Here is a 14,803-nt window from a genome sequence, read left to right as displayed (position 1 = left end):
TTGGGGGGATATGAATATCCTTTACCCCATTCAATTGTCTTGGCACTTTGATTGAATGTCAATTGATCACAAATGCGAAGATTCATCTCTGGGTTTTACATGCTATTCCATTGATCTATATGTCAATTCTTACATTAAAACCACACTGACTTGGTTTTTCTGGCTTTATGATAGGATGACTACCTTGTCCCAGTTTACCTGGGACTTTCACAATTTTTTTAACTGAAAAATTCACATTCCAGGAGCCCCTTTAGTTCTGGGCAAACCAGGATAGTTGATCACCCTATTTTAGAATAAATTTCAAAATCAGGTAGTAAGTCTTCCGATTTTATTCTTTTCCAAAAATTGCTTTGGCTATTCAGATCCTCCACAATTCCATATCAATTTTAAGCTCAGCTTGTCAATTTGCATGGACAAGCCTGTCTGGGTTTTGAAAGGGATTGCATTGAATCTACAGATCAGTTTGGGGAGAAATCTGCATCCTTTTGAACAGTGGCATAATATTCCACTGCATGCTTGGGAAACAGATTTTTACCAGCCTGCTACTCTCCACCCTAGAAAATCTGATTGGCTGCTGACCAGCCAGTGGGTGGGCTCGCTTGAGTCGGGAGCTCACCCTGGTCTAATCAGCCACAAGAAGGTTCTCCTGGGCTGAGCTGAGTGGCTGGGCAGAGATGGACATCTGGGGTCCATGGAAGGTGCAGGTGTGGCTAACCCAGCTCTGTCCCATGCAGGGCACCTTGGTCAACACCCTGCAGGAGGTGAAGCCTACCGCCTTCCTGGGGGTGCCCCGGATTTGGGAGAAGATACAGGCGAAGATAAAGGAAAGTTGTGCCAAATCCTCAAACTTGAAGAATAAGGTGTTTTCGTGGGCAAGAACTATTGGCTTAAAGATTAATACAAAAAGGATGCAGGGGTAGGTGGAGGGTCCAGGGGGTTGGGTGGGGAGGGTGGGGGGTGAGGGGCTCAGCTGGGACCCAGCAGCCCATTTTGGATCCATGGCTATAGAGCTGTCCTTGGCACTGTTCACAGGTTAGTTGAGTCTCCCATGAGCTACCACGTGGCGAAGACACTCGTGTTCAACAGAGTCAAGAACAGCATCGGCTTTGATCACTGCCACATTTTTATCAGTGGGGCCGCGCCCCTCAGCCCGGAGACTGCTGAGTTCTTTCTCAGCCTGGACATACCTATAGGCGAGATGTACGGCATGAGCGAGACCTCGGGCCCTCACACTGTATGCACCTTTGATAACCTCAAGATGCTAAGGTACTGGCCTCCTGGATAGAACCCACCCTCCCACCCCCAAGTCCTCCAGCAACACGGGGTCAGGGGAAGGAAGCTGGGAGGGTGGATGGGCCTGTGGGCTGAGATCAATTCTGTCTCGGTATCTCCAGAAGGATCCTTGTGCTCCAGCGCCCAAGCCCCAAATCTTCATGACCATGGGAAGCTCCCCTCCCCCCATTTGTCGGAGGTTCCACTGACAAGGGGAAGGGCTCTCAGATCCCCCATGGTCTCCCCCTGATTGCCCCTGGTGAGTGCTGCCTCCAGCGACCACCCAGGCTCACCCAACACATCCACGGGCCCTCTCTGGCTTTCCCCCAAGCTCAGCTCACCCCAGGCTGCAGGACTGAGCCCCGTAATACCGAAACGGTACGAACACCAAGGGCAAGGCCCACTCTGCGTCTGAGGGCCACGCTCCTTCGCAGACCCTCCGGCCGTCTCTCTCCCTTCCCTGCTGCCATGATGCGGGTCCGGCTGGTCTCTCATGGTTGACCAGGTTGCAGCTGCCTTTGAACTTAGCAAAAATGAAGTTCAATCGTCCTAATCTGGCAACCTCACTTCTTGCCTTCGCCTTGTAGGGGAGAGTGTCACCTTGATATCGCCCCCCCTCCACACCATAATCCCATGGAAAGCCTGTTTTCCGCAGAACCCCAAAGCCCCCTGGCGTGCTTCCGAAACCAAAGGGTGCCCGTCCCTGAAGGGGAGTGACCTTACCCCGACCCTGGAGGAACGGCGCAAACTCCAGCCTCTGTAACTATTTCTCTTTCAGCGAGGAACACGCGCACACAGGAATCAGAAGGTGTGAAATGACAGCCTGGAAAGCTCCCTCCCTCCACTACCCCCCTCCCCGCCCGCTCACTGTGGGAGTGTGCCGGGGCTGCTGTCTCAAAGTCCCACCCACTTACACAACAGAAATTAATGTCCTCACAATCTGAAGACGAGAAGTCCAAGATCGGGGGGTCTGCCCAGCTGGTTGTCTCTCTAACCTGTGAGGGGGAATCTGTCCCCTGCTCGCTCCCAGCTCGTTGTCACTGGCAACCTGTAGCCTCCCTTGGCTTCTAGCAGCAGCCTCCTCATCTGCCTTCATTTCCCGGTGGCATCTCCCCATGTGTGTGTCTATGTCCAATTCCCTTTTTTTAAATATATATATAAAGGACACCAGTCGTACTGGATTTGGGGCCATGCTACTCCAGTATGACCTCTTCTTAATTTAACCAGTGACATCTGCGAAGATCCTATTTCCAAATAGGTTCACATTCTGAGGTACTGGGAGTTCGCATGCAAAATATGAATGGGGGCGCAATTCAACCCATAACACCCTCCCAGAGGCAAAATGACCACATCGTATTCCTTTAAATGAACCTGGCATGAGAGTGCATTGACATATATATTTTTATCCCAAGTGGAAGCATTTCCTATGTAAAAATAGAAAAAAAAAATGCATCCTTTCTGCCTTGAGTTCAGGGACCAAAATAATCCAGAGAACATGACACCCTTCACTCTCTGGATTTGGTGCACAAACTTCCACTCAGCCTTGCCTCACACCATCCCAGCTCAGGGACCGAACAGATTCGGTTAGTGAGGCGTCACTGTACAGGATGCTCTCTGTCCGTGCGAATAGCTGCCTCGTTTTTAATGCACAGTATCCCACCTGGTGGATACACCATAACTTACTTAACTGGTCCCTTTTTTGGTGGATAGTTAGGGCGTTTTTTCTCTCCACTATTTGTCACCATAAACAATGGTAAAGTGGATGTGTAGTATATACACCATATATACTACAATTGGAAGAAAATGGTATGTCATCATAACTTTCCTTTCATTGTAAAGGAAGTTGAAAAAAATTCTTTCATACATTTAAAAGCCACTTGACAAAACAACAAGAAAGCCCACTGCATGGGAGAACATATTTGCCAATGTTATCACCGATAAGGGCTTAATCTCCAACATTTACAGGGAACTCATACAACTTAACAAAAGGAAGATAAACAACCCAATCAATAAATGGGCAACGGACCTAAATAGATACTTTTTGAAAGAAGACAGAAGGAAGGCCAAGAGGCATATGAAAACATGCTCAAAGTCACTAATTACCCGTGAGATGCAAATCAAAATGACAATGAGATACCATCTCACACCTGTCAGAATGGCTATCATCAACAAATCAACAAACGACAAGTGCTGGCGAGGATGTGGAGAAAAAGGAACCCTCGTGCACTGCTGGTGGGAATGCAGACTGGTACAGCCACTGTGGAGAACAGTATGGAGTTTCCTCAAAAAACTAAAAATGGAACTCCCATTTGACCCAGTGATCCCAACTAGAAACACCAATTAGAAAGGATATATGCACCCCCATGTTCATAGCAGCACAATTTACAATAGCTAAGATTTCGAAACAGCCTAAGTGCCCATCAGCAGATGAGTGGATTAAAAAACTGTGGTACATCTACACAATGGAATACTATGCTGCTGTAAAAAAGAAGGAGTTCTTACCATTTGCAACAGCATGGATGGAGCTGGAGAGCATTATGCTAAGTGAAATAAGCCAGGCAGAGAAAGATAAATATCGCATGATCTCACTCATTTATGAAATATAATGAACAACATAAACGATGAACAAAAATAGATCCAGAGACAGAGAAACATCGATCAGATCATTAAACCTCAGAGGGAAGGTAGGGGAGGGTGGGGGTAAGGGGGAGAGATGAACCAAAGGACTTGTATGCATGCATATAAGCCTAACCAATGGACACAGACATCAGGGGGGTGAGAGCATGAGTAGGGGGGGATGGGGGGTAACGGGGGAATAAGGACACATATGTAACACCTTAATCCAGTGGTCGGCAAACTCATTAGTCAACAGAGCCAAATATCAACAGTACAATGATTGAAATTTCTTTTGAGAGTGAAATTTTTTAAACTTAAACTTCTTCTAACACCACTTCTTCAAAATAGACTCACCCAGGCCGTGATATTTTGTGGAAGAGCCACACTCAAGGGGCCAAAGAGCCGCATGTGGCTCGTGAGCCACAGTTTGCCGACCACGGCCTTAATCAATAAAAAAATTAAATTTAAAAAATAAAAAAATAAAAGCCATTTGTATTTCCTTTTCTCTGAACTATCTGTTCATATCATCTGTCCCCTTTAAAAACTGGATTATCAATCCCTTTAATGTGGGTTTGTTGGCACTCTTTACATATTAGTAAAATCAGCCCTTTGTTTTTGACGAGTTGCCAATATTTTACCCTTAGGGTTATCATTAGTATTTAGTTTTGTGCTTTTTTTCCTTTTAAATATTTTTATTGATTTCAGAGAGGAAGGGAGAGGGAGAGATAGAAACATCAATGATAAGAAGGAATCATTGATTGGCCCTCCTGCACACCCCCTACTGGGGATCAAGCCCACAACCCGAGCATGTGCCCTTGGCCGGAATTGAACCAGGGACCCTCCAGTCCGCAGGCCGGCGCTCTATCCACTGAGCCAAACCCAGTAGGGCAGTTTTTAGTTGTGTTTTTTTGTTGTTTGTTTGTTTGTTTTGTTTTTTGTTTTTAAATATATTTTATTGCTTTTTTACAGAGAGGAAGGGAGAAGGATAGAGAGTCAGAAACACTGATGAGAGAGAAACATCGATCAGCTGCCTTCTGCACACCTCCTACTGGGGATGTGCCCGCAACTGAGGTACATGCCCTTGACTGGAATCGAACCTGGGACCTTTCAGTCCGCAGGCCGATGCTCTATCCACTGAGCCAAACCGGTTAGGGCAAGTTTTAGTTAAGGTGTATTTGCCGTGCAGAATTTTAAAAAATCCTTATATGGTTGAATTGACCGATCTTTTCTTTGTGGCTTCCGTGGTTCTCCATATTCCTTGAAAGCCCTTCCTTGAGGGAGTCCTAAGGGGGCTCTTCGTCAATGTTGAGCTCCTTGGGTGTGCCTTCTTTTTTCTCTTGCTAACGAAGGGAATCCCTCCAATGAGCTCTAACCCCATTGGCCCTTCTACCCGGGAAGGAGGTCTAGCAAACCAGCATTCCTTTCTTTCCTGCGTTCTAAACCCTCTCCCCAATGCTGTCTCTAGGAAAAGAAGTCTTATAAGATTCCAGGTTTCAGATAGAGCTTTTCTGTCACATGGAAGGAACTTTAACTTCTGCAGAGATTCTGGTTGGTTGTCCCGGTCATCAGTATACACCTGTTGGCTAAAAAAAAACCATGAGGGGTTTTGGCTCTTCTTAAGCCAGGAGCTCTTTGTCCTCCTCCCATTTGTGTGGAGGTTAAAACCTACCCTGTGCTGTGTGTCCCCGTTCACCAAGGGTTTGGGAATTGGACTCACTGGATTGAACACTCCCTCTCTCTCGTTCAGCAAACACCTCCGTATGCTCCCCAGATCCCGGAGCAGGTCTGCCCGGGGCAGCTGAGCAGAATGTTAGGAGCCTGGGCTACAGACCCCGGCTGACCTGTGCGGGTGACTTTATCGCTCTGAGCCTCAGTTTCCCTCCTTCCATTCCCCGGCAGCTGCGGCAAAATCACAAGTGGCTGTAAAAACATGCTGTACCAGCAGACCAGTGACGGCATCGGGGAGATCTGCATGTGGGGCCGGCACGTCTTCATGGGCTACCTGGAGAAACAGGAAGAGACCACGGAGGTCTTCGATGAGGAAGGCTGGCTGCACAGCGGGGACCTGGGCCTTATGGACAACCAGGGCTTCCTCTACATCACCGGCCGCATCAAAGGTACTGGGCCCGGCTCCGCAGGGGCCTCCTGCAGACAGGCCCCTCCGAGCACGTACGGGCTGGCACACCAGCACCGACACAGCCTCCGCTCTCCGCTTGGCGTGGGGCGGGGGTGTCACGTGGATACACAGGGCCGCCCTGTTCTGCACCTCCCAGCTCTGTCCTCGAGAACAGCGTGTGGCCCTCGGCAGGAGGGACCAGGGAAAGACGCCCACCCCATCCCTGAAACCTGTTTCCTGCCCTGTCCTTGGAGATTAATAATAATCACAACGGTTGACTAAGGACGCGATGACATGACGTAGGACAGGGATTGGCCAACTTTCCCTAGAAAGGGCCCGGTCATGAATATTTTTGGATCTGCAGGAATATGGCCTCTATCGCAGCTACACAACTTGGCACAAGTGTAGCGTAGAAGCAGCCACAGACAATATGTAGACAAACGGATGTGACTGGGTCTTCTAGAATTTTCATGTGTCACAAATATTATCCTTTGGATTTCCTTCCAACGATTTAAAAATGTAAAACCCATTTTTGGCTCGTGGCCATACAAAATCAGGCAGAAGGCTGAATTTGGCTTGCAGGCTGTAATTTACCAACCTCTGATGTAGACAGAGCATTTGGCCCTGAGCCTGACATAGGGAATAACTATTCAGTAAGTAGGCTTCTTAAACAGGCTCGAATGAAAAAGGGAAACGGGTTCGAATGAAAGTCCAAAAGGTCTTGCTTCAGGCATGACTGGATCAAGTGCCAAAACAATGGCAAAAGGAATCTCTTTATCCTTCTCTTACTGAGCTATTTTCTGTGTTGGGGCCATTATTATTTTTTTCTTTCTTTCTTTATTGATTTCAGAGAGGAAGGGAGAGGGAGAGAGAGATAGAAACATCAATAATAAGAGAGAATCATTGATCAGCTGCCTCCTGCACGCCCCCTCCTGGGGATCAAGGCCACAACCCGGGTGTGTGCCCTTGGCCGGAATCGAACTGGGACCCCTCAGTCCACAGGCCAACGCTCCATCCACTGAGCCAAACCGGTCAGGGCTGTTGGGGCCATTCTTGAAGAGGCTTTTCCCCATTTGGTGACCGGATGGCTGCCAACAAGCTTGGCTTATCCTACCTCCTAGGGATTAGAGTTTGTTCAATCACTGTAGAGGATGGACTATACTGATTGGTCAGACCTGGTCACATGCTCACCCTGCAGTTCACCTGCCAAACCACATAAAGATGGAGAGTAGTTCCTTAAGGAAACATCCCTAAGGGTGCCTTTATCCGAAGGAGGAGCCACTGGGCAGACACCACCACCGATGTCCATTAAGTGATCATGCTATTACGACTGCCATAACGACATCAGAAAGGCGAGAACTGTGTCCTAACCAGTTTGGCTCAGTGGATAGAGCGTCAGCCTGTGGACTGAGGGGTCCCAGGTTCGATTCCGGTCAAGCGCATGTACCTTGGTTGCGGGCACATCCCCAGTGAGGAGTGTGCAGGAGGCAACTGATCGATGTTTCTAACTCTCTATCCCTCTCCCTTCCTCTCTGTAAAAAATAAAAATAAAAAAATCAATAAAATATATATTTTTAAAAATGCGGTAACTGCGAGGTCCTGAGATGAGCTGGAGAGAGCTTGGGTGGGTGGAACAGAGTGGCCAGTTCCCAGGATGAAAGGACAGCGTAGCTCTGGGAGAATTTTAGAGGCTTTGGGGGTGGGGAGAGTGACACAGCATTTTTCAGACATGCCAACATTAGGGATGTGGCACAAAACCTCCGGGTAAGACTGGACGTAGGTTCCTTTGAGGATGCCAAGTGGTGGAACAATCAGGGGACAGAGAGACAGGCTGTGACTGGAAGCATTTCGCTATCTTCCCAGCGAGACGTAGGGCCGGAGCAGGGATGGGAGGCTGAAAAGCAGGCAGTGCACTAAGACCCTGTCCCAGGGGAAGGCACCGGTTTCAGACATTTCATGGGAATTTGAAGAAATAGGGGAGAAGGGGGCAGAGGAACGTGGGGTCTGTGGCTCAGACAAGGGCACGGTGGGAGTCCTGGCCGAGGGCGGGGTTCCTCGGCTGCTTCTGGGGTTTTCCAGGTGAACGGCTGTCCATGCCAACACCTGTCCCCTCAGATCCTCACGAGGGTGGGGGTTTCCCGTTGCCATGGCTGAACCCACACAGACAGAGCCCTGTGTTCCAGAAATGCTCATCACAGCCGGTGGCGAGAACGTAGCCCCTGTTCCCATCGAGAACAGGGTTAAAGAAAAGATCCCCATCGTCAGCAACGCCCTGTTAGTGGGAGACAAGTCCAAGTTTCTGAGCATCCTGCTGACGCTGAAGGTAACGTGGGGGTCCTGCGGGGTCTCCGCCCCAGGGTCCAGACCTCCTCCTCGGTCCCGAGGGCTGGCCGGGGCCTGCGTGGGGGGTTGGGTGTGGTGACAGGGGTGTTCTGGGGCAGTGCGAGATGGACGAGACGACTGGAGAGCCGCTGGACACACTGAACTGGGAGGCCATCAGGTTCTGCGAGGAGCTGGGCAGCCAGGCGTCCACCGTGCCCGAGATCGTGGAGCTGCAGGACCCCCTGGTCTACAGCGCCATCCAGAAAGGCATCGACGCCGTGAACCAGGAGGCCACCTCCAACGCGCAGAAGATCCAGAAGTGGGTCATCTTGGAGAAAGACTTTTCCATCTACGGCGGAGAGCTGGGTGAGTGGCCTGGAGGGAGAGCTGTGGCCTTGGCTCCTGGAGGCTGGCTGGTCCCTGGCTAGTCCAGGCCCATGTGGGCTCTGAGACGTGCCCTATTCTGGGGGCCAGAGGGTCTGTGGGACCAGCTGGGGACACCTAAAGGGATGCTGGGTCCTCTATCGGACTGGGGCCCAGCTCCTCCCTTCTCCCCAGGGCAGCCACACCCCTCCCTCTGGGAATAAAAGCCAAACTCCTGACTATGGCTCCGTGGGAGCTCTCTCCTGACCTTTCCTTGTCGCCGACTCCATCCCAGGGATGGCAGAGGTGGTGCGCCCAGGAAGTGGCCACCCGCTAGCCCCAGCCACGCCACCTTTTTGCCTGGTCCTGTGCGGGGCATGTGGGCTTTGGTTTTTTTCTCCGCAACTGAACTGGTTTCTCCTTTCTCAATAGGTCCAACAGCAAAGATTAAGAGAAATTCCATAATCCAGAAATACAGGAAGCAAATCGAAAACTTATACCAATGACTTGACGGGCAGAGCCGCTCCTGGCCATCCCGATGGTGAGACTGGCTTCCCTGGGCTGTGCCTCAACTGAGTCCGACAGAGGCGGTCTCCCCGGTGAGAGAGGCGGGGTCTGTGAGCAGAATTGCAGAGGCCACGTGGACAAGCGCACAGGCACTTCCGTTGCTGTGGGCTCTGGGTGGTATCTGGCCCCACCCCCTGCTCTCTCTCCTGGGGTCACTGCAGGGCACATAAGCTCCTTCATGGCTGGCCGCCCACACGGTTACTTGTTCTCCTGGCCTTTGCCACTTGTCTCAAAGATGAAGCAGAGCCATCTTCCCATCCAGGACTAGAGGTTTTCATTAAACACCCCAATGTTTCACTGTGGCCGATCTGGAGAAGGCCTTCTGTCAGAACCTTTGGTTTGGGGTGAGGGGGTGGGGGAGGAGTTCTACATGTCAGAAACCCAAGGAATGACGTGTGTTGGCCCATCACACATGGTAAGGGATGGAGACTTGAGCTGCCCCTGCCCACTCCTTTTCCTCTCCTTTGCCCCAAGTCTTGTCCAGAGGGGCCCCCATGACACCATGACATTTGGTGCAGACAGAGAGGAGAGCGCATGGGCAGTTGTCCTAAGGGCTTCGTGGTCAAATCATTCTCTTCTGATGCCCCCAGCCAACACACCTGCATTCGTCTACCAGGCCTGCGGTAACGGGGCACCAGACTTGGGATCTTAAGCAACAAGAATGTTCTCTCTCACGGCTGTGCAGGTTGGAAGTCCGAGACCCAGGGGTGGGCAGGGCTGGGTCCTTCAGAGGCCTCTGCTCGGCTTCTCTTCTCGAGGCCGTGCTCTCGCTGTGTCTCTGTGTCCCGACGGCCCCCTTTTGCGAAGGACACCAGTCACATGGACTAGGGCTCACCCTAATGACCTCATCGTAACCGGATTACCTCGTGTGTGTAAAGACCTCTGTCTCCAAACAGTCACATTCTGAGGTTCCGGGGGTAAGGACGTCAGCATATGGATTTGGCGGAGGGGGACGTGATGCAGCCCGTACCACCACCGTCACCCATTTTCTTTTCTTCATCATTCACTGGTTTAACTCTGCACCTTCATGTGTCAAAGTCTTGTGGGTGAGCCCAGCAGTTAAATACGTTCATCGTTCTTCATCTTTTGAAAGATGTCCAGTCTCATTTTGCAATAGGCAAGACCCATGGACGTGGGGGCACGGACCCTCTACGCCTGTGCTGTCCAGCAGGGCAGACACTGGCCGCAGGGTGGTGCTGTGGTCCGAATCGAGGGGTGCTGTGAGTGTAAAATTCTCTAACGGAGAATGTATACTACCCCATTAATACTTTACGATATGCATGACCTGTTGGAATGATAATATTTTGTATATATTGGGTTACATAAAAGATAGCATTTTAATCCATTTCACCAATTCCTTTCTTTGTGGCTACTAGAAAAATTTTAAGGCTATAGGTGGTTCACATGATATTTTCCTTGGACAGCACAGCCCTCAAGTTGATTGGAGAGGGAGTCACATTTTTCTAACTTATAAATGGATCCGTTCATGCTGGAGTCTTTTCATCTCATGGTGACTGTGGGGCCTCACAGAATGAACACCTTTTCCAAGGATCCCCAGGGCTGACTTGTCTGTCTCCTCTCTCCAGCTCCGACAGGCAGATCCCCATCTTGACACGTGATTTCCTGCTCTGGGCAGGGCCTCTCTCTCCTGTTTCTAGGAAGCCAGATGCTGTATGTGTCGGCCTCTTGTTGAAGACGCGCCCCCTCGGGACCTGCCACGCCTCCACGTGACAGGGTCATCGTAGCTATTTGATTCCGATGAACCTCCCGGGCGTGATCCCCTGCCAAGGGAAGCTTGTGGGAGGTCTGTGAAGAACTGCCTGTCTTAGAAGAAAGAGCTGACCTTGTGGGTTCCAATGAGGTGTGTTTCTCTCCCCCAGAGGACGGACTGAGACACCAGAAAGAACAGCATTCACACGTTTGAAGATCTGGGCCCCCAACCAGCTCGCCTTCTAGGAAGCCACTAGGAAACCCTCCAAGTCAATCCCGATAATAAAGCACATCAGCATCTCATGTCCCGACACCGCTTGTCCTTTGTTGAGAAGCTCAGTTCTGGGTTCAAATTCTGGCTAGTTGTGTGTTAGCTCATCGTTCTGAGTCTCGGGGGTGTTTTTCTCTGTAAAAATAGAGACCCACCTCTCAGGGTGGCTGTGAGGGTCTCTGGGATGTCAGAGGGCAGCGTCTGGCGCCTAAGCCCAGGCACCTTCACCGTGATCATCAGAGCACCCAGCTGGCCACCGTGAACAGCTATGGTTTCCTTTTTCATTTAGGTAGCGATCAGTTTTATTATCAGCTATGATTTTTAAATTGATTTTTAGACAGAGAGAAAGAGAAAGGGAGAGATGGATTTGTTGTTCTGTTTATTTATACATTCATTGGTTGATTCTTGTATGTGCCCTGACCAGGGATTGAACCCACAACCTTGGCACAGCGGGATGACGCTCTAATCAGCTGAGCTACCCAGCCAGGGCCGACAGCTTCTTGATGAATTCTCTGTTTTTGGTTGTTGCTATTAATCCTCACCTGAGGATATTTCGTCCATTGAGTTTTAGAGTGGGAGGGAGGGAGGGAGGGAGGGAAAGAGAGAGAGAGAGAGACACCAATGTGCTAGAGACACGTTGATTGGTTGCCTCCCTCGTGCACCCCAGCTGGGGCCAGGAAAGCGAACCTGCAGCCCAGGTGCAGGCCCTTGGCTGGGAATTGAACCTGTGACCTTTCAGTGCATGGGCCAACGCTCTGACCACTGAGCACACCAGCCATGGCTGAATCCCACCTTTTGGGATGAGTTGTGCTGTTGTCATAAGGTCCAAAATAACAGAAACTAAAAGACAGAAGTTTATTCCTCTCTCACCCAGCAGACCATGCACAGGGAGACCAGTGCTGACGTGCATGTCCAGGTCTTGGTCCCTGAAAACATACCAGTGGTGGGAGCAGGCAGGGGACATCTCCCAGGCAGAGGACAGCCCATCAGGACAGGAGAAAGGAACCTTCCCATGTCCCTTCAGCTTCTAGATACCCAGACGCAGCCCAGAGCCCCTTTTCTTTTTAAAATATAAAATCATAAATAGATGAGAAATATATTAAGCCATTCTCCTTGCAAAAGAAATGTAATGCAATGTGGGTAAGGCTTAAGTCATATTTGATGGCCCTCCTCATCTATTTGACAGGTTTTCATAAAAAAAAAAAAGCTTTTATTGATTTCAGAGAGGAAAGGAGAGGGAGAGAGAGAGGGAGAGATAGAAACATCAATGATGAGAGAGAATCATTGGTGGGCTCCCTCCTGCACGGGCCCCACTGGGGATTGAGCCCACAACCCGAGCATGTGCCCTGACCGGGAATCAAACCTCGACCTCCTGGTCGATGCATAACCACAGAGCCACATGGGCCTGGCCAGGTTTTCATTTTTTAATATGTAAGTTCAGCCAATCCTCTCTATTTGCCAATTCCACATTTGCAAGCTTGCCAATCACTAAAATGTATTCGTAACCCCAAAATCAACACTCCAGGCGCTTTTGTGGCCATTTGTGGGCACGCACAGAGCAGTGAAAAATTTGAATTGCTTGACATTCCCAGCTGAGTTCAATAAGTAGTACTCTGCCCTAGCTGGTTTGGCCCAATGGATAGAGCATCAGCCTGCGGACTGAAGGGTCTCAGGTTCTATTCCATTCAAGGGCACATGCCTGGGTTGCAGGCTCGATCCCCAGTGGGGGGCATGCAGGAGGCAGCCAATCAATGATTCTCATCATTTATGTTTCTCTCTCTCTCTCTCCCTCTCCCTTCCTCTCTAAAATCAATAAAATATATATTTTTAAAAAATAAGTAGTAATCTGCCTGCTCCCTTCAGCTCATACTATACATGCATGGCCTTTGGGGGGGGGGTGTCAAGTTAGTGCCCCCCCTTTTTTTGCATTTTTGTTGGTGATTTTGCTGTTGAATGTGGCTCCTGAGTGCTAGAAGGCTGTAAGGCACCTTATGGAAAAATATATGTGTTAGATAAGCTTCATTCAGGCATGAATTATAGTGCTGCTGGCCATGAATTCAATGTTAATGAATCAACAATGCGTATTAAATATGATGTCCGTGAGCAGAAACCCACAGAATACAAGGCTATGTGTTGATCGGTTGATAAAAATGTGACCGGAGGCTGCCAGGAACCTAACCCTGTATTTCTTGTTAATTCAGTGCTTAATGCAACTTTATAGAACATCCCTGACTGTACATAAATATGTATGTACAGTAGGGAGGAGAGGATTATTTTATATATACATATCAAAGAGATACCTTCCCTTCCAGGCTGGGGTAGTTAGCACGGGGTTGAGGGTGTAAGGTGGGAATTGGGTGGGCATCTTCAGGGAGACCGGTGGCAGGCTTGGAGGCCAAGGTTATGGAGCAGTGAGGCGGCCTGAGGCGGCAGGCTGGGCTGTACGGTGTGGCTGAGACTAGATACATTGAGCAAATAAGTCAATATACTGAAGAAAGTAGAAGCTGAGTCTCTCATTGCCAGAGGAGAGGTTTCAGAGAATTAGATTTGGATTGGAGGTTCTAGTACAAATTCATAGTTTTCTAATACAGAAATATAGATATGTGCTATATATAGATATGTCCATACATGTGTGTGTATACAGTCCCACGCGTGTGTCTAAATATGCACACATTTCTCAACTGCTTCTGCATAGAGGGCCTAGAAGCAGTGACACCCAGTGGCAGTGAACACACCGAACTCCCAGATGTGGTTTCTAAACCCCACCTACCACTAAAAGAACCAGGGTTTGTTTGTGTGTGTGTTTTTTTTAAGAAATATCTAATTCCTGGGCTGGGGCAGGGAAAGTATGAGACAAGCCTCGAATATCTTGTACCAGAAAGTAAGGTAGTGCCCCAAACTTTGGATATCTGTCAAAAGGCCAAAGAGCCAGCTTAAAAAAGCTTAGGCCACATTTGGGGCAATTTGAGCATCAAGATAAATAATGATAGCAATAGACTATAACCCACTGAAAAATTCATTGAATAATGGGACTCATTGAAAATATGAATCAAAGTTGATACAAAACGGGGGAGGGGGAAATCTCCTCCTCACTGTAGAAGGTCAACTAACGCAGAGGCATGATGGAATTAGACAATCTCCTTTTGGCATTCACATGGAGGTGGCTGCCTCAAATGGGAGTCATCAGTGGGTACTAAGGTCGGTGGTTGGCGGTTGATGAGAGAGGCTATAGGTGCAACCTCAGAATACCTCCCCACAAAATTCTGACCAATTACAAAGTGGGCGGGGGGTAAATTTAAGGCGGAGGAACCTGAGGGACACCCACTTGACCAGGTGATGAAGTTTAACGCCCCCGGGGTGGCACAGGTCAGCAAGCGCCTCCCGCTGTTCTGCACTAAGAGGCACAGCATGGCTCCCGTCCAGCTCCTCCTGAGAAAGCTGAAGTGAGCTCGGGGGTTGTGGTCACACAAGGAATGACGTGACCACAGGCACCAGTAGCAGTTCTATTTCAGTAGCACTTTGGCATGTTTGCATCGGGGGGAAGGGTCCCTCACAACAGAAGACTT

At 49.5% G+C, this 14,803-nt stretch overlaps 1 protein-coding gene across 1 annotated transcript in view; it reads left to right on the top strand.

Annotated features, from left to right (window-relative positions):
• The window catches only part of ACSBG2 (acyl-CoA synthetase bubblegum family member 2), a gene marked incomplete at both ends in the record, with an annotated part of 40,092 nt that overhangs the window by 18,284 nt on the left and 7,005 nt on the right, over window positions 1-14,803 (top strand). Inside the window, 5 exons of the mRNA XM_079773074.1 lie at window positions 735-916; window positions 1,033-1,266; window positions 5,788-6,005; window positions 8,188-8,327; window positions 8,446-8,692. Of these exons, the coding sequence (XP_079629200.1) occupies window positions 735-916; window positions 1,033-1,266; window positions 5,788-6,005; window positions 8,188-8,327; window positions 8,446-8,692 (1,021 nt within the window). The remainder of the gene's footprint in view (window positions 1-734; window positions 917-1,032; window positions 1,267-5,787; window positions 6,006-8,187; window positions 8,328-8,445; window positions 8,693-14,803) is intronic.

This window comes from Cnephaeus nilssonii (genome assembly GCF_951640355.1).
Source record: "Cnephaeus nilssonii genome assembly, chromosome: 5".
Classification (NCBI taxonomy): Eukaryota; Metazoa; Chordata; class Mammalia; order Chiroptera; family Vespertilionidae; genus Cnephaeus; species Cnephaeus nilssonii.
Note: the sequence above shows the minus strand (reverse complement) of the source record. Positions and strands in the feature narration are given on the sequence as shown.